The sequence below is a fragment of the Lacerta agilis genome, chromosome 15 (assembly GCF_009819535.1).
Source record: "Lacerta agilis isolate rLacAgi1 chromosome 15, rLacAgi1.pri, whole genome shotgun sequence".
In the NCBI taxonomy this organism is placed as follows: Eukaryota; Metazoa; Chordata; class Lepidosauria; order Squamata; family Lacertidae; genus Lacerta; species Lacerta agilis.
Window position 1 is genome coordinate 39,346,425 of NC_046326.1, and position 20,325 is coordinate 39,366,749.

Here is a 20,325-nt window from a genome sequence, read left to right on the forward strand (position 1 = left end):
CTCTCTCTCTCTCTCTCTCTCTCTCTCTCTCTCTCCCTCCCCCTAAATAAATAAATAAATGGTGTGGCAAGATTTAAAAAAAAGGGTATGGACAGGGATGCTGGTCTGCCTCCAAGCCAAAGAAACACCAATAATTCTGCAAATCACATTAAAAACTGACTTAGTAACGTATAGCTCCAAGTTTTATTTAGTTCAATGGCTAGATCAACCAGTTAAAGATTACCAGTTAAAGATTCTGGCTCCAATGGTACTTCAGGCCAAATGCAGCCCTCCAATCCTCTCTATCTGGCCCTCAGTGACTCCCCCCCTCATCACACCCCCCCCCCGTCACTCGCCCTCCTTCACACCCTCAAGTGTTTTTGCCTGGCTAGAATGTGTCCTTGAATTCTGGCAATGCCTCTTTGCTTTCCTGGATGAAGGACGGAATCAAAGAATCATGGACTTATAGAGTGGGAAGGAACCACAAGGGCCATCTAGTCCAACCCCCTGCCATGCAGGAATCTTTTGGCCTGCATGGGACTCGAACCCACAACCCTCAGATTAAGAGCCTCGTGCTCTACCTACTGAGCTATCCCTGAGATGTGGCCTTCAAGAGAGGAGTGTGCGGCTAGCCTGACCTGCAAAGTTTACATTTGCTGCTCTGCCCACTTTGGCCTCTGGCCCTGCCCATGACTGGCATGTGGCCCCTGAAAGGTTGCCCACAAAAGAATCTGGCCCTCGGGCTGAATAAGGTCCCCCAAGCTTTCAGCTGATTAGGCTTTTGGTCCTAGATGTCAATCAACAAAAGCTTTGGTTGATTAACCACCAGAGCCTAAAGTCCCATTTGTACTTATTTTTTACATCTGTATTTTGCCTTTAATGAAGATGCTCAGGCTAGGACTTTGACCAACCTCCCCTTCCCAAGAGAGCTTCTAACAAGAACCCCCCTCTCCCACCTAAACATGGGCCATTCTCAAAAATGATGTTACTCAGAAGCTTCCTCCCCAGTGTATATTTTCCATCCAGTTCCTCATCTAAAACTACCTTATTTTGTTCAGTACTCACTGGACTCGGCACCCCTTGAAATAAAGGCGTGTTGTGCACCCCACTTCCCACGCAGTTTCTGCAAAAGAGAGGGAAGATTAATCCAACAGGTAATCTCTGTTCCCTGTCTTTTCCTCTGAAATTTACTATTAATACAATTCTCCCTAATACTGCATGCACTGAATTGGAGTTTAATTAGATGGTAACCAGAGGGGTTTTGTGCTTATGAGGTAATAAATACTCCTCGAGCTAATAAACTCCAAGGCAGTAGGAGTGGTTATTAATCTCCTGAATACACACACACACACACACACACACACACACAAACTTAGCAAGAAGAGCCCCCTCAAGTTATTACTGCTATACGTGGACAACTATTGATTCAATAACATGGATGAAACATTGAATGTTTTTCCCCAGGCCCAGGTGAACGAAAGGTCTGCAGAGAGCTGGATTTGGGGTAGAAACGGGGGAAAAATCTGTCAGCTTCAGTTTCTCTCAGTTTCCCCACCTTAAATTCAGCTGCCCATACTTCCACACCAGCTTGCGGTTTGTTGGTTTGTTTTTAAGGCCCTTATGGAAATTCTTCACCATTTCAGTGCGAATCTCATTTCTGTACATCATATTACTGCTTAGAAGTGGTAATGATCAACCGATACTTAAAACGCCTTAAGTATATCAAGCGTTTGGTCTGCAGAGTGACTGACAAAGGGGTGGCCCTGCCCACTTATCAAACTTGGCCCGTGGTTGGTCGGGTGGGGAAGGGCTTAGCCCTGCAGGCTCAAAGCCAGGCAGACACAAAACTGGACACACTGTAAGAACTTTGAGAGATGGAGGCAGAGCGACAGACATGTCCAATCCACTTTTATAGCCATCCAAGATGGTGGGCATACCTGCCTCCTGTGGCAGTGAGTTCCATAGTTTAACAATGTGTGTTGGATTTGGCTCAGGAAACTGCTGGCATGGAGGGGGGGGGATTATGTTGCATTTGTTATATAACCACACATTGCCGTCAGGCTCATCTCTCTCCCATGGGTTTCAGGAACCGCATAATAAAAAGCAAGCATATATTGTTTCTTAAAAAAAACAAAAACCCTTGCATAATGCATTTCAGTGTGCATAGTCAAGGCCAGGTCGTGGAATTTTGCTACTCCAACATGGCTGCACCACACAATCCAATTCAGTTCAAACCCCAGGATTCTTTAGTGCATCGCAGAGGGTGCCAGTGCCCCAGTGGCAGCCAAAGGTTTTCAAGCACCATTGAGGGAGACCGACAGATGCTGCTGGGGTTCGGACCAGCTCTGGTCCATGGTAGTGAAAGTGCCTGCTGCCCACTCAGGCTGCCCATTCTCTCTTCTCAACAGGGAGGTCATTAAGAACTTCCCATCCAGCAACTCAGTTCTGGCTGAAGGTCAGGCTGATCTGACCACACTCCTGCACAACCCTCCCCAAAACAAACAGGGTCTGCACAACACCAGTGGCACTCCCTTTTCCCCTGTGAAGATGATCACTGGGAGGAGCGCAGAGAGAAGAAACGCCATGGCGCATTTGAGCAGTGCAACCAGGCGCCTTCCTCTGCCCTGGCTGCAACAAAACATGTCTCTCCCACATCGGTCTCTACAGCCACAGCAGGCACTGTAACCTTCCAACAGTTTGACCTCGCCCCCAAAGGTGAACTCCTCCATTCTTTCCTGAGACAGATGGATGCCAACAAAAAAATAGCAGAGAGGAGCAATGCCACTGAGACTCTCCACCTCAGGCATCTCCTGTTTTGCAAGCGTCTGGGACTTGCTTTGGGGAAAGCTTGGCCTTCGGCAATCACATTAGCGGTTGTTTCAGTAGGCAGAGACTCATTGGGGCTAAATCACAGGGTGTACAACATTGGGTAGCTGGATCAAGACCTTGGAAAGCTTCCAGCAAGTCTCCATGGACTGGGATTTCTTTCCTTAACTAGGCAACACGGGGAGCTGTTGCCACAGCAAGGAGCTCCTTTTCCTTCTCGGGGTTTAATGGTGTATAGAAAGGCAAAGGCAAGGCCCCATTACCGCCACCTGCTGGTGACAATGCAATCACATTGCAGCTACAGCCTTTCATAGGATCTCACATTCTTCACAAACTGTCCCAAGGAGTCTTATCCCGGAGGTAAAGGTAAAGGTACCCCTGACCGTCAGGTCCAGTCGTGTCCGACTCTGGGGTTGCGTGCTCATCTTGCTCTATAGGCCGAGGGAGCCAGCGTTTGTCTGCAGACAGCTTCCGGGTCATGTGGCCAGCATGACTAAGTCGCTTCTGGCAAACCAGAGCAGCGCATGAAAAGGCCGTTTATCTTCCCGCCGGAGCGGTACCTATTTATCTACTTGCACTTTGATGTGCTTTCGAACTGCTAGGTTCCCCGTCGCGGGGATTCGAACCGCCGACCTTCTGATCGGCAAGCCCTAGGCTCTGTGGTTTAGACCACAGCGCCACCCGTGTCCCTTATCCTGGAGAGCAGACCGCAAACTGGAAAGGAGGAGGTGCCAACTGATAGCATTATACAGGCAGGCAAGGTCTGTTCTGTGATCGGCCCCGCTCTCTGGGAAGAGCTGGCAGTTCTCCTTAGAGGGACCTTGTCCGATTTCATATTCGTGACCATTTGCAATGCTGAGGACAGGGCTCTGCGATTGGGGCCCTCATCCTCTGGGTATGCAAACTGGGGAGAGGCATAAGTCTATGTCCTCCAGCTGGCAGGGCCTAAAGGTGGGCTCTGGAGAGTCCTCCTTGGGCATGGCAATTCAAACACCCTCTTTTGCGAGATCTATGAGTTGCGGGGGACATGACAGACTCCAAAAATTTGCAGCTGATGATGCCGAGGGCCTTCTGGCGGTTCCCTCACTGCGAGAAGCAAAGCTACAGGGAACCAGGCAGAGGGCCTTCTTGGTAGTGGCGCCCGCCCTGTGGAACGCCCTCCCATCAGAGGTCAAGGAGATAAACAACTACCTGACATTCAGAAAATACCTGAAGGCAGCTCTTTTTAGGGAAGTTTTTAATGTGTGATATTTTTGTATCTGATTTTTGTTGGAAGCCGCCCAGAGTGGCTGGGGAAATCCAGCCAGATGGGCGGGGTACAAATAATAATAATAATAATAATAATAATAATAATAATAATAATAATAATAATTAACAACAACACTGCTCCATTGGCACCACAAAAACTCCTGCCCCCCCCAATGACTTGCGTACTTGGGTCACCCCCTTTGCAGAATTCACATTTCTTTTGCTGCAGATATCCCTTTTTAACTTCCAAGTTTGGAGCATGCACAGCTCTGGCCCACAATGCCGCTGACATCTGCAACTTTAAATAGCGTAGCACCGAGAGCCAAGCCTGCTGCAGACCCTGTTACATATTCCGCCCCCACTCTCACCGCCTTTGCTGCCACCCGGGCTGCCTTAACTGTTCCAACGGTTCTTTGCCGAGCGTAGCACATCAAGGATTTAGAAACTAACCATTTCTGACTGTCAGGATTTATATCCCAAACAGCTGTGCCAAGAAAGCCATGGGAATCAAACAGCTATTTGGGGAGCACCATAATCTATTAACTTCTCAGGTCGTTTTGATTTCAGCAGCTTTGCAAATAACGGCACGGTGCACTCAAACGCACCACTTCAGAGGCAACTCTTGGGCTATTGTGTTCTCAGGCTAAGGAGCGTCAGGTCCAAATTGTGAATTTGTCCCAACAGGTTTGGGGAAGGGCCACAGCTCAGGGAAAGTGCATGTGCTCTGCAGTCAGAAGGTCCCCTGTTTAGTTCCCCACACCAAGCAGAACTGGGAGAGATTTCTGCCTGAAACCCAGGAGAGCGGCTGCCTGTCAGTGTAGGCAGTACTGAGCAAGATGAACTCAATATAAGGCAGCTTTCTATGTGGTCTTGTATAGACATTAATTTGGGTGCTGTAGCAGGGGGTACCTGCTGACCTCTAGCTCAGTGTATGCTTGCACACAGAAGGTCCCCTGTTCAGTCCCCAGCACCTCCAGTTTGAAAGACCAGGCAGCGAGTGGTGGGAAAGGCCCGACACTGTGAAAAGCTGCTGCCAGTCAGAGTAGCTGGGCAAGATGGTCCGATCTGGTACAAGGTGGCACATTTTCCACTGAACAGGCTGGTACTAAAAACAAAAACCAGCAACAGAGAAGTCATGGCCCTCTAGATTTTGTTGGACTCCAGCTCCCATCTGCCCCAACCAGCATGGCCAATGGTTAGGGACGATAGGAGTTGCAGTCCAGAGACGCCTGAAGGGCCGTAGCTCAGTGGCAGAGCACCTGCTTTGCATGCAGAAGACTCCTGCCGAAAACCCCCCAAAGCTGTTGCTGCCCATCAGTGTAGACAACCCTGGTCTTGAAGGACCAATGGTTTCACTTGGTATAAGGCATGTTCCCTACATTTCCCCATCCCTTGACCTCGGCTTCGAGGGACAATGCTGCACCTTTGAACCTTGCTCTCTTGGATAAGTGTTCTGGTAAAAGCTTTATAGTGCTTGGACTGAGACCCCAGCTCCCTGAGGGCATCCCCCCGCCCCGGAGCTTGGCACAGACCAGCAGGCACAGTGGTTAGGGATGATGGGAGCTGCAGTCCAGCAACATCTAGAGGGCAACAGGTTCTCCATCCTTGAGGCAGGATGGCACAGAGGAACCCGGGCTGCACCCATTTGTCAATAATGCTGTGGTTCTTCATTAAAGTAGAGGAGAAAGGATAGCAATTCCAGAACAAGGGCCAAGTGTGGAAGCAACTGGTGATAACAGCCACCTGTGAAATTGTTAGCTTTTTAAAATTCCAAGGCGCATCTATTTCCTCCCAAACAAAAACAATCTAACTCCCCAATATTAAACCTCCAAGCGGAATATTGTTCACAGAGCCGATACAGATGGCTTTACCCTCCGGATATAAAACGGCTGGATCTTTGGGGAGTGTTTGAAGGTCTTGGGACAGGTACATTAGGATATTCAGCTCTTATTACTTCATATCTGACATTTATTCCTAGTTTGGTAATGGGAAAATTACCAAATAATATTGGCATTTGGCTTGGATTCCCCCCCCCTCCCTTCCTATGAGCCTCTGCTAATATGGAAGACGGCAAGTCGTCAAATTTATTCAAGTTTTTCTTGTCAACAATATCATTAACCAAATCCCTCAATTTCAAAGTTAATAAAAGCATCTGGGTTTTCTAGCACAGCAAGACCGGCTTGCATATTTAAAACCGCATACATAGATGAATTTGCATTGGACCAAATTTGCATATTAATGAAGGACTAATTGCTCTTTGCAGTCAGTTTCATGCATACGAATTTACTATTCTTTTTTGAAGGCTTGAAAAGATCCAGCCCCCCCACACCAAAAAAGCCAAAAACTTTTCAAAATAAAATAAAAAGCTACAGAATATTTGAGAGGCAGAAAAGGATGGGATTCTCAGACTACATTTTAAAGCTTCAGCCAATTATTTCATTTCTCGTTGTTTTATCACAATAGGAAAAAAAACACACACACACAACAGCTGTAATTTACAAAGGCTGTTGGAGAAAAGTGGACTTTTCCTAACCTAACCAATAGATCTTTTTTACATTACCCATTATTAAAATCTTACCTCTAGCTTATTCCATTTATGTAGGGTGGTATCTAGCCCTCAAAACTCAAGAGAACCTGCACCTGACCTAGCCTGAAACTCTGCTCAGATCTCAAGCATTGGCCTTAGAGAGATTTGGAAGAATTGACCAGCACCTTAGACCACTGCTGTCTGATCTGGCATCCAGCTGATTGGACAGTCAGGCAGATAGTCCCAGATCAAGGTCTGAATGACTGCTTTGCAGGGTGGGTGGGAGTGCTAGGGCCTGTACAAGTTGCTACACATCCCTTCCATTTGGTCCAGAGCATGAGGATACAGCAGTTGCTCCTCCATTGATGCTGATAAGGGAGACATGCAGAGATGCTGTAGCAGGTCTGGAGGAACCTGTGGCCCTCCATCTGGAGCTGATGCAAGCTGGAGTCCAACCACATCTGGAGGGCCGCAGGTTCCCTAGCCCTGCTCTACAGACCACCGCCACTTGGCCATGCCACTGAAAGGGAGCAGAAATGATTCCACCCTTGAAAACAGTCACACTTCGTATTTCTAAAGCACTTTTCCTAAGTCATTGGAAGTGTTTTAGCTGCTTTTCCTACAACAGCCTTGAGAAGATAGGCCTGCACTGTCATCCCCATACTGGGGGAGAGGTGTGTGTGGCTGAGACAGAGTAAAATGGTTTGTTTAAAGCCAGTCAGGGCAATGCTAACTGAGCTGAGATTTCAGCTAGGGACCTCCCAGCTGAGAGTTCATTTGTAGGAGCACAAGGAGTTGCCTTATACTGAATCAGACCATTGGTCCATCTAGCTCAGTGTTGTCTACACTGACCGGCAGCAGCTCTCCAGACAGGAGACATTCCCAGCCCTACCAGGAGATGCTGGGGACAGAACCCGGGACCTTCTGCATGCTGACGGATGCTCTTCTAGTGAGCTGAGAGAGCCAGTGTGGTGTAGTAGTTAAGAGTAGCAGACTTGTAATCTGGTGAAATGTTAGCCGCTTTGAGGCTCCTTCGGGTAGTGATAAAGTGGGATATCAAATCCAAACTTTTCTTCTTCTTCTTCTGTGGTCTTGTTGCTATGGTGTGAACAGAACCAGTGCAGTCCATTGCAAGTATATTGAAGGAACGGGCAGGTGGCATCTCATCACCTTGTCCATTCTCAAGGCGAGCAGCAGCTTTCGCAGCTGTCTTCCGCGTTCTCTGCTTCCATTTCATCTGGGGGGTAATTCTGTCTCTGGGAGGGCAGTTAAGGGATCCGCTCTGGATATAAACACTGGCATTTTGTGCTCCGAAAACCGGCAAGCTGAACAGTAAATATACCTCCCTTCTCTCCCGAGATAGCTTGCTTATCCTTCAGTTGCAGATGCGGCGATAACCCATCCATATTTTGGCACTGATCTAGAATCCCTCTCCCTTTCTCTCTCCTGCTTTAAATGGGATTTGGAGCCACCAGTCGTTTTTACTATTGATGGTTTGGTTCCTATAACAGCAGGGTTTATGGCTTTAAGGCCGCCTCTCACTGATCGGGATGGCACCAAGCATTCCCAAAACAGCCACTGCCATGACCAGAACCCATGTCTCGGGTCACAGAGACACTAAAGTACACTTCCCAGGATTCTCTGTGCCTTAAATACACTTTCAACGTATTAGGTGGCTGTGATCATAGTCAGGTGCATCAATTTCAATGGGTCTACTCAGAGTATGGATAACATTTGATACAACACAACGGGGCTTACATTCCAGTAAATATGCACAAGGTTCTGCTGTAAGTCTAAAGAGCCAAACACAGAGGCATCTACTTTTAGACTCACCTGTCGAAGAGCGGAAGAACCGTCCACCCCAGCTGGGATTGTTTGTTGAGCTCGATGGCCTGGCCAGAACGTGGTGCTACTGTGCCCGCTCTTTGTCCACTCGGATCTGGGGTGTAAACAGCATCCAAGCCATATATCTGGACTAGCAGAACGCTGTGATCATCAAGATAAGGGTGCAAAACCTACAATAAGGCAGAGGAAATTTAGACGCACGGCAAAGAGCTGATGCCAGATCCAAGGAATGTTTTAAAAGACTGAACACAATGGCATGAGAATGTGGGAAGCCAAGAGGGGTTTCAGAAATATAAAATTCCAAGCATCTCATTTCATCCCCCCCCCCCGGAAGAAATATTTAACAGGCTTCTTAACTGAAAGGTTGAAGATAGGCATAAGCATTTAAACAATGTTTGCAGCAGGTTCTTCAGCCTGGTTGCCATTCCAGCTTTGTAACTCACTTTACACTGCATCAGCAATAAATGTTGCTTCTTCCCCCCTGCCAGGCAGGCCGTCTCCTGTAAATAGGGCCTTCTTGGTAGTGGCGCCCGCCCTGTGGAACACCTTCCCATCAGATGTCAAAGAAATAAACAACTATCTGACTTTTAGAAGACATCTGAAGGCAGCCCTGTTTAGGGAAGCTTTTAATATTTGATGAATTCTTGTACAGTGGTACCTTGACTTACGAGCTCCTCAACGTACATCGTTTTCGACTTCCGGAAGAAAAAAAAATGACCGCCGCTTCCAATTTTTTCGACCTACGAAGGGAAAGCAGTGGCGCGATACCTCGACTTACAAGTTTTTTAATGCAGTTTTCTCAACTTAAGAAATTTTTCCCCCTCCGGAGATAGCGCCTTTCGACTTACGAAAATTTCGACCTACGAGGGCGCCTTTGGAATGCATTAACGTCATAAGTCGAGGTACCACTGTATTTTAATATTCTGCTGGAAGCCACCCAGAGTGGCTGGGGAAACCCAGCCAGATGGGTGGGGTATAATTATTATTATTATTATTATTATTATTATTATTATTATTATTATTATTATTATTATTACTTTTTTGACAGCAGGTGTGTGCTTATTGGTTTATACATTCAGCTATCCTTCTTGTGGTTTAAAAAAGAGCCTCTGGAGGCAAAATAACAGTAAGAAAATCCTGCATTAATTTAAAAAAAAAATTACATTGCTCTAAGGACATGTCAGGTGGCTGTCGGTGCTGTCACAGGCACTAGCCAATCAGCACCTTCTGCAGCCAATCCCAGCCAAGTGGCACCCTTGACTTTCAGCAGCTGACTTTCAAATCTGCCGAACTGATATTTTCAGAACTGACCCCTAGAGAAGAATAATTACGTTTGGAATGAAAAAGATGACGGAACTTGCAAACCAGCCCCACAGCTCTAAGAATGTCATGGTCCTCTTCACCCTAGTTGTACCTCGGGTTACATCCGCTTCGGTTACGTACTCCGGTAACCCAGAAGTGTTTTTTGGCGCGCACGCAATCCGCGCATGCGCAGAAGCGCTCTGAGCTGTTTGCGCATGCGCAAAGCGTGATTTTCGGGTTGCGTTCTTTTTGGGTTACAAACGGCAACCTGGAACCAATTAAGTACGTAACCCGAGGTACCACTGTAATTCTAAGCTCCATGGCTGGATGTTGAGGCATGTCTTGAATAGGGAAAATGAATCTCAAGTCAAAAAGGGGAAAAAATACTAACAATTCTGAAAAGCAAATATAAAATATTCCTTTTCCTGGGGAAATACTGAGACTTAAGAAGATCAGCATCCTTGCAGTATAAGAGCATCAGCTGAAGATTATGATTTGGGTTATGGTGCGATTTTTTATTTTCATTTTGAGGTGAAGAGAGGGGAGAGGAGGGATCTGACTGATACAGCACATTTCCAGAGTTGCTAAATGCACAAAGAGATACTTTAAACCGCCTCTTCATATCATCACTTCACAGCTAAATCTGTGTAAGGCAACTGATGGGCAATTTGATTCTCCTGCGTTGAAGGGAGCAGTTCTCAGCAGTTAACCAAGATTTCATTTCTGTGCACAACAGATGTTTGGATGTTTCAGGAGAATCGTAAATAGCGGGAACTGTGCAGTACATTTCAGAAAGCTGATCTCAGTTTAAAAACTCATTTTGCGAACGTGGGGTTTTTTTGGGGGTTCCTGTGGGAAAATGTCTGGAGGAACTTTTCCTTGGCCACAACTTCATACAAAAATGCTGGGCTTCCAAAGTGCGCAGACTAAAAGGACCTACCTAACAAAGAGGGATGTCAGGGAATTCTAACGAAACCGAAAACTGCCAATGTTCGCTTTCTCGTCCCATGTCCGGAACAGAAATGAATCCATCAAATGTGATCAGGATTCGCAGTTGTTGTTGCTGTCATTCCACAAACATTACGTAATTCATTGTGTTCTCCCTCCAACTGCAATGTGTTTCCTTTGCAATGAAATTGATTGGGTGAAACAATGTAATGACAACTTGACAACTTAATGATGTGTTTTATGTTATTACCGTAGTTGTGTAAATTATGTAAAATATGCCATTTTGTCACAGTGGACAGCGAGATGAATAACATCGTTTGGGGAAGAAAATGAACTGCAGCAGAATGGAAACAATGCTGCATGTAACTAATACATGGAAATGGAAGGGAATTGAACACATAATGCCTTGCTGCCCTATTAACAAGCCAGGCTGATGGCTGAACCTGTGGCTGCTTTGTGGCACAATGGACAAAAAATGGAAAATAATTCACCAAATGAGCAAGGTAGGGCTAATGGCACATGTTTGCTAGGGTACAATGAAAAGTAGGCTGGCACCAATCCTTCTGTGATAATGGTGCCAGGCAAAGTCCAACCCCTTTGCCCAGGCATTTATGGGATGTTACCCTGTCACAAGGCAGGCGCAGGAGGAAATTATGTACTGCCATACATTTCCTTCTCTAGCTGGGAAGAAGTTCTAGACTTTGGAAGATCTGTTTTCATTGAAGTCTAGTGGAATCTTTGTTTTTTTAAAGGTTCCTTAGTTGGGAACAGTAAGGAACGGCAGCTGGGATGATCAGTAAACATTGCAGAAATAGAACCAATGTAAATCCACAGTCCAGACCGCACCAAGCCCTTCCCTTCAGAATCCACTAACTTTTCCTGCCCAGGACATACCTGATGTCCCTGTCATGTGCTTTTTGGGGGGAGGGACAAATCTGTATTATAATGGGTTTGGCAACATGTGGCCCTTGCTAATGTTTCATGTGGCCCTTGGTTAATTTTTCCTGTGGGCTGCAAGGATGGGGAAAATAGGGAAAGGGCTTGGGGGAGACGGAGTGAGAGAGAGAGAGAGAGAGAGAGAGAGAGAGAGAGAGAGAGCGTGCACAGAGGTGCCTTGCTCACTTCTGGCTCTGTTCACTGTCAGAATGTGCTACCCAACAGACTTCCTGGCCCCTAAGCACCCCCAAAAGATTGCAGCCCTCAATAGAACAGGCTCCCCACCTCTGATCTATATTCATTTCAGACAGCTAGCCAGCCAAACGAGATGAAAGGGCTTCTTCCTTCGGAGAAGCTGCTTAATCCAACTGAAATGCTGGCACGGAATAGCAGGCCCCACACCTTGGAGAGCCCATGGCAGTCAAGAGTCATTTCCCAGCAATGGCAGGCTTAGATGTTTCTTATCACAGTGAAACAGTTAAAATAATTGCTCTAATGGATTCACATGGCAATAAAGGAGATTCTGACTACACATTGGGAAGACTTTCTGATGGTAAGAGTTTTTCAACAGTGGAATGGACTTCCACAGAAGGTGATGGACTCTCCTTCCCTGGAGACTTTTAAGAAGAAGAAGAAGAGTTTGGATTTGATATCCCGCTTTTCACTACCCAAAGGAGTCTCAAAGCGGCTAACATTCTCCTTTCCCTTCCTCCCCCACAACAAACACTCTGTGAGGTGAGTGGGGCTGAGAGACTTCAAAGAAGTGTGACTAGCCCAAGGTCACCCAGCAGCTGCATGTGGAGGAGCGGAGACGCAAACCCAGTTCCCCAGATTACGAGTTTACCGCTCTTAACCACTACACCACACTGGCTCTCCTTAGCCTTTTAAACAGAGCCTTTTAAACACTTAGCCTTTTAAACAGAGGCTAAGTGGCCACTACTAGTTAGGGGTCCTATAGCTAGCTGTTCTATTGCTGAATAGGTGACTCTTGGAGTACCTTCCAACTCTACAATTCTATTATCCTAATTGCTGCCCTTCTCCCTGCAGGCTGCTTTCACAATTTACAAGGCAGATGTCCATCCCCTTTCCCACAGTGCCCAGGAGTCACTTCACACTTATAGTGAAAGCAAGCAGGCAGTGGAGGCAGGTCTATTAGGATGAATAGGGTAGTCCCCCACCAAGCTCAGTATGCCTTCACCTGCCTACCTTCTGACTTAACACTCAGTGACTACACCAGGCATAGGCAAACTTTGCCCTCCAGGTGTTTTGGGACTACAACTCCCATCATCCCTGACCACTGGTCCTGTTAGCTAGGGATGATGGGAGTTGTGGTCCCAAAACATCTGGAGGGCTGAATTTGCCTATGCCTGGACTACACTGTCTGTCTGCTTCCTTCCTCCTCAGCCCTGTCTTTGTATAACTCAGCAGGGAGGAAGAGGGTGGGGATGAAACTAGAATTAGTTTTGCCTGTCATTGGCTCTGGCGCCACCTACTGTTCGGCTCCCTGCCTTCCACCCTACCAGTCCCAAAGGGCATCTGCCACTACTGCAAGATGGCAGTTCGGCAACTCCGTACCACGGATGGATCAATCCACTTGGGCGATCTCTGCAGGCTTGAAAAATCAAGTTGTTGCACTAGGAATGTTTCTTCTCCTCCCCAGCGTTGAGGCAGCTCAGGCAATTGCATGCTTGCAGCCCCCTTAAGGATTCTGGCCAGTGCATTCACATAGCAACCATCAGCTGAAAGGGGAAGAAGACACAAATAAGTAAAAATTATACATATTTAAGGGTTTGCTCACAAAAATAACTGGAAAAGGCCTTTCTACCTACAACTATACATTTTACAGAGCAGGGAAAGGGGAATGAACATGTGCTGCTCACCTTACTCCTTTGGGATCCCGGTTACCTCTTATGCCCCCCTAAGTGCAAGCGCAAGTGTGAGCTGAATGGAATTTCTCTCCCATCCCCAGTTCAGAGAGAGGCCACTGCTTTCCCTGTTGATGGACAGTCTCTTCTATGTGTTAAAGAAAGAACTGATCCCTGTCTATTGTCATCATTACAGCCATGATTTTTACTGACATAACATTTGTGTATATATATTCTGTGTTTTTGTAATATTTGTTTCAGTTGTTTTAGTTTTCTGTTCACCACTTAGAGATTATATGTGTGTGTGTGTGTGTGTGTTAAGTGGCATACAAATGATCTAAATGAATAAATAAACACAAATGTATGAGTAAGATTTCTCTCGTTCCCAACAACCAGAAGCCTTCTTCAAGACGCCACTTCCTTCTCTCCATAGAGACTGTGTACAGTGGTGCCTCGCAAGACGAAATTAATTAGTTCCGCAAGTGCTGTTGTATAGCGGAAATTTCGTCTTGCGAAGCACGGTAGAAGAAGAAGAAGAAGAGGAGTTTGGATTTGATATCCCGCTTTTCACTACCCGAAGGAGTCTCAAAGCGGCTAACATTCTCCTTTCCCTTCCTCCCCCACAACAAACACTCTGTGAGGTGAGTGGGGCTGAGAGACTTCAGAGAAGTGTGACTAGCCCAAGGTCACCCAGCAGCTGCATGTGGAGGAGTGCAGACACGAACCCGGTTCCCCAGATTACGAGTCTGCCGCTCCTAACCACTACACCAAAAGCGCGGTTTTACAAGGGAAAAAATCGCAAAACGTTTTCGTTTTGGGAGTCACGGCCATAGGAAAATTCGTCTTGCAAGTCACCCTTTCGTTAGCGAATGCCTTTCGTCTAGCGAGGCATTCGTCTTGCAATGTACCGCTGTATGTCTTTATCTAAGCAACCAAGAGTTTGGCTGACACATGTCTTATATGGACTAAGCTGCAAGAAACGCCTGAAATAATCAACCTACTTTCTACCATTGTCAGAGACTGTAAAGAAGAAGAAGCAATAAATCCCTCTGTTTAGTTCAGGCATGAGTGCCGCTGCTTATGTAGCCAAAACAGTACCACCCATGCCGCTGCTGTTGTTTATTACCATTGTAGACCAATAAAAATACCACTCAGGCTTGAAGGAACCCCACAGTTGGCAAAAGTATGAAAAAAGAATTAGAATAACACCCTTAAAATGTGTGTGTGTGTGGGGGGGGAGAAACAACCCAATGAGCATGCTCAGTGGATAATGAATGCTATTGGAGGAAGAAAAATGAGAAAACCAGGATAGAAAGTGAATCAAATGGAATGGAATGGAATATCAAGGAGGCAGAACAGTGAACAGGAACACTGAACACTGCAAAATTTTGCTGCAGAGTCCACTAGTATTTATTTATTTTATTTACTTATTATGCTTGCATCCTGCCTTTCTGCCATGGGACTCAAGCTGGGCGTAGATAGAGAACTGGCCTGCTTAGCTTCAACTGGATTGCTGCATCACATACCTTCAAGCCAAACTCTAAAATCGCTTAGTATACTTCAGGGAGGGAAACGCAAATAATGTTCTTTCAGCTACCTTTAAGCCCAAACGCTTGCTTGATTCGGACACGGACTCCAGCTTCCTGCCGATAACGGACCGCACGATGTATGTCGATGCACTTCAGAGGATGCTGCGGTGACAAACGTCCTCCCTTGCTTAACTTTTCTACACACCAGGCTTTCAGCTGATCGGGCAGAACTGCATGAAACAAAGAATTAGGATATGAGAAGCAGTAGCAGCACCAGGAGGATGAGCACCACTTGGCAATGCTTAAGATTAGGATCTCGGAGAATTCTGCCAGAAACAGAAACGGGAGCAGAATTTCCCACAATGCGCAAACCACACAAGAGAATGTGAATGGTATTTGGTATTGCTTTTTTAGCCTGCAAACATCATGGAAATCACTAGCTTACCTTCTGCGTGGATTTTTTTTTTATGTTTACCTTGCACTGAAATGCACTGGAGTTAATTATGAAACTGCTTTTGGCCACAACAGATAGCAAGATGAACAAATGGGTTTTCATAGAATCATAGAGTTGGAAGAGACCCCAAGGGCCATCCAGTCCAACCCCTGCCAAGCAGGAAACACCATCAAAGCATTCCTGACAGATGGCTGTCAAGCCTCTGCTTAAAGACCTCCAAAGAAGGAGACTCCACCACACTCCTGGGCAGCAAATTCCACTGTCAAACAGCTCTCACTGTCAGGAAGTTCTTCCTAATGTTTAGGTGGAATCTTCTTTCTTGTAGTTTGAATCCATTTCTCCATGTCCGCTTCTCTGGAGCAGCAGAAAACAACCTTTCTCCCTCCTCTATATGACATCCTTTTATATATTTGAACATGGCTATCATATCCCCCCTTAACTTTCTCTTCTCCAGGCTAAACATACCCAGCTCCCTAAGCCATTCCTCATAAGGCATTGTTTCCAGGCCTTTGACCATTTTGGTTGCCCTCCTCTGGACACGTTCCAGCTTGTCAGTATCCTTCTTGAACTGTGGTGCCCAGAACTGGACACAGTATTCCAGGTGAGGTCTGACCAGAGCGAAATACAGTGGTACTATTACTTCCCTTGATCTAGATGCTATACTCCTATTGATGCAGCCGAACTTTTGGCAGAAGCCGAACTGTAGCAGAATGGAAACAGCACTGATTGCGATGAACACAGGGCAGAAACAGCCTCCTCCTCCTCACACATCCCAGCTCAAAGAGTGGGGAACCACTGTGGACCTCCGACAATGCTGGACTACAACTCCCATCAGCCCCCACTAGCATCGCCAATGGCCAGCAAATATGGGAGTTGGAAGTCCACAGCATCTGGAGCAGACCAGGTTCCTTGCACTAGCATCTGCTGTGTTTCAAATGCACTAGTGTTATTCAAGGATGTGTGGGACGCTAACAAAAATATTTAGCATTTATGTGTTGCTGGTGAGTGTTCAAAGCAGGCTTTGAACTCGGCCCTCCAAATGTTTTGAGACTACAATTCCCATCATCCCTGACCACCGGTCCTGCTAGCTAGGGATCATGGGAGTTGTAGGCCAAAAACATCTGGAGGCTCGAGTTTGAGGAAGCCTGGTTCAAAGTGTGCAACATGCATAATAATAATAATAATAATAATAATAATAATAATAATAATAATAATTTATTATTTGTACCCCGCCCATCTGGCTGGGTCTCCCCAGCCACTCTGGGCGGCTTCCACCAAACATTAAAATACATTTAAAATATCACAGTTTAAAAACTTCCCTAAACAGGGCTGCCTTCAGGAATTTTCTGAATGTCAGGTAGTTGTTTATTCCCTTGACTTCTGACGGGAGGGAGTTCCACAGGGCGGGCGCCACTACCGAGAAGGCCCTCTGCCTGGTTCCCTGTAGTTTTGCTTCTCGCAGTGAGGGAACCGACAGAAGGCCCTCGGCGCTGGATCTCAGTGTCCGGGCTGAATGATGGGGCTGGAGACGCTCCTTACCTTATTACCCTCATTACCTTAACAGCAGTGAGCTCAGTTTCCAACACTTCTTATTTTTCCCTTAGACATAGCAGGAGCTTGGTGGAGGAACCACAGCTTTGTGGTAGAGCACCTGCTTTGTGTGCAGAAGGTTTACGGGTTCAATCCCCGGCATCTCCAGGTTTTGTTTTTTTAAAGGATCAAGTAGCAAATGGTGGGAAAGATATCGACCAGGTAGCAACACTAGTCAGTTCCTGACAGAGTAAATAGCACTAGATTAGAGGGATAAATAGCCTGATCTGGTGTAAGAAAGCTTCCCATGTACCTGTGGAAGTAGCTACATGTGTCTAATGGATTTCAAAGTGCTACTTAGGCTTAGTTACATGTTCTGCTGCAGCCTTTGCCAAAGTGGCACCCTCCAGTTGTTTCAGGCTACAACTCCCATCAAGGCATCGTCAGGTTGGCAAAGCTTGTTCTCCTATAACCAAGTCGGTAATTAAACCTCAGTTCATGTGAGGCATGGGGTGTTAGGGGAGGGGTTGTACCTCTGGTGGGGGACACATCATGTTCCTTCTGGGGTAGTTTGTCCACCTTTGGTCCCCACCCTGCACTCGGCTCTCACCTGTGGCTTCTAGAAACTGTCGGCATGCGACAGCAGCCACAATGCTGGGAATGGCTTTGACTGGCCGGCTCATCCAGGTGAGGGAAGCCGATGGGTCTCAAACCCTCGGTGAGTTAGAGACTTCCCCTGCATGCAAAGACAGGCTTTGGCAGATTGAGCAGATGAGAGCAATAGCGAGTCCAACGGTCAAGGAGGCGGTTGCTGCACGTGCTGTAGAGGGAAGTGAGGGGCAGATGGGGCTCATCAGCCTGGGAAGGTAGCCCGTCTAAGAGAAGGAAAACTCTGATTCTAAGCCTCCACTGCCTTGTGGGACTATTTTGGGAGAATAAAAGGCTAAGGAGTAAACCCTACACAACTCCAGAGTGGAGTCCCTTAGACAGTTGGATGGCGTCTGGTATGCCTCCTTCTGGCAACTCCTGCAACCAAGCCGATGCCAAACATCTTGCTCTGCTTTCCCTTGGACCACATCAGTGAGGCTGAGGGGTCTGTGTGTCTTGTTGCCTAGGCAGGATCTCCGTACGCACTGCCCAGGCTTCCACCCCAGGGAGGTCACTTCGATGCTGCTAACACAGAGGTTTGACTTCACCTCTGTAGGCACACTCCAATGTCTCTCAAGACAGACGGATGCCAACAAGTGACTGAAATAAGCTTTAGTGTACGAAGAGGAAGCCTTTGTGATCTAGCCAACCATTTCATACCTCTGCTTTGCTCCTTGTTCATTAACTGCAGTGCCATGTCCAGCACAAGGTTTGGGAAGCCGCTGTCCTTCTGAAAGCTTGAGATGATCTGCAGCTCTGAACTGTTGGGTTTTGCTCCGTCAGTGAAATAGTATCCTGCCAAGTAATTTGGGGGAGGCACTGGAACCTAAAGGGAATAAAAAGAAGAACACAAACTCAGGCCTACAATCTAAAAGACGGGGCACAAAAGGCAAAAGGCATGAGGAGGGCAGAGGAAAACAATCCAACTCCAGCCTCCACTTCTTATTATTACAAGGTTATTATAAATACCATATTTTTCGCTCCATAAGACACACTTTTTTCCTCCTAAAAAGTAAGGGGAAATATCTGTGCGTCTTATGGAGCGAATGGTGGTCCCTGGAGCCGAATTGCCCAGGGGCCAAAAGCAGATAGTGCTTTTTATTTTGCAAAGAGAAAAAGGGGTGTTGAAAGGACCCCACTCAGCAGCTGATCAGCAAGAGATTGGGAGAGAGATAAGAGTCCCAGCTCCCTTTCAGCCCCGCCCTCCATTGTTGAATGTGCTGCAGAGGGAGGTTGTTTGTTTCCCCAGCGACATGTGACTGGCTGATTAGATTATCTGTCTGGAAACTGTAGAAATGGCTCCCTTTCCTTCAGAAGCTGCAGAAATGTGAGTTAAACCCCATAAAAAATGGGGCTTTTCCTCTTTGCTTTTCCCCCTTTGCAAAAGGAGCTTTGCTTTTCTCCCTTTGCAAAAAAGCTGCAAAACTTTTAGCTGATTCTCAAAAAAACCCAGGGCTTCTCCCTTTGCAAAAAAAGCTGCAAAACTTTTAGCTGATCCTCAAAAAACAGGGCTTTTAGAGGAGGAAAACCAGAAAAATATTTTTTTTTCTTGTTTCCTCCTCTAAAAACGAGGTGCGCCCTATGGTCCAGTGCGCCCTATGGAGCGAAAAATACAGTAGTCAGCCTGAACTGAGACAGTTCATGGAAACAAGAAGGCCAAATGAAGTTGATCTCTCAGTACAGAGCTGTCTTTAAGGAGCTCTGGTCAACATTATTCGTAATGCTGCAAAGGATTGGCATTTTTTCCTATTGAGAATTCCTCAGAATTGTTATCTGCAGTGAAGTTGAACAAGGCAAGGTCTGGATAAGGGCTGAACTTGAATAGAAGAATTGCAAATATTTATACAAAAAATAACAAGAGACTTGCCTGAGCATGTGGTAAGAGTCGAATAAGGAGAGTACAGCAAGGAATAACTGTATGGTGATTCAGCAAAGACGGGGTAAGAGGTGAGGGTCCGTCTTCCAGCAAGCCAGCTCTCAGTTTCAGCTGAAACCCTCCCACATTTAATTCTCCTTCAGCATTAAAGACGTGGATGACACAGCTTCCTACAGTCATCCGCAAAGGAGGAAGTTATTATTTGATTTAAAAAAAAACCCAAATGTCTCCCAATCCAGACCTTGCTGGATTCCCATCTGCCTTAGCCGGCATGGCTAATTTATTCATTTATTTATTAAATTTCATATACCACCTGATTGTAAACAAACAAGCAAACCTCAAAGCGGTTCACAAAAAGATCAACACAATAAATTAATCAGTGAGAACAGTTAAAAACAACTATTTAAAATATATATATATATTTAACAAATTAAAACCAACGATAGGGTAAAAGACCAGATTGAAACACATGGCAACCTACTTGTCTGGATAGGCCTGCCTAATCAAAAAAATGTTTTTAGGAGGTTCCAAAAAGAGAACAGCAAAGGTGCCTGCCTGATGTCAATAGGCAGGGAGTTCCAAAGAACCATTGCTGCCACGCACAAAAACAAATTTCTTGCAAACGGGGAACGAGTATTGTGTAGTGCCAGGTCCACAGATCAAAGTGGACGAGAGGGCATATAAGGGTGTTAAGGCGACAGGAGTTGTAGCTCAACAACATCTGGAAGGTTCCAGGTTCAGGAAGCAGGCTGGCCTGAGTCATCTCTCGGTCCCCAGAATCGGCGGGTCCACTCTTGTGCTCCATCTTGTTG

The 20,325-nt window shown here is 46.4% G+C and overlaps 1 protein-coding gene across 1 annotated transcript; it reads right to left on the reverse strand.

Annotated features, from left to right (window-relative positions):
- Positions 1-327: 327 nt before the first annotated feature.
- Positions 328-19,693, reverse strand: LOC117060364. Its single transcript, XM_033172580.1, has 6 exons — positions 19,505-19,693; positions 18,298-18,463; positions 15,074-15,235; positions 13,187-13,350; positions 8,414-8,595; positions 328-409 (listed from the first exon to the last, which is right to left on the reverse strand). The coding sequence occupies exons 1-6, from the start codon at positions 19,691-19,693 to the stop codon at positions 328-330; spliced, it is 945 nt and encodes a 314-aa protein (XP_033028471.1).
- Between the last annotated feature and the right edge of the window lie 632 nt (positions 19,694-20,325).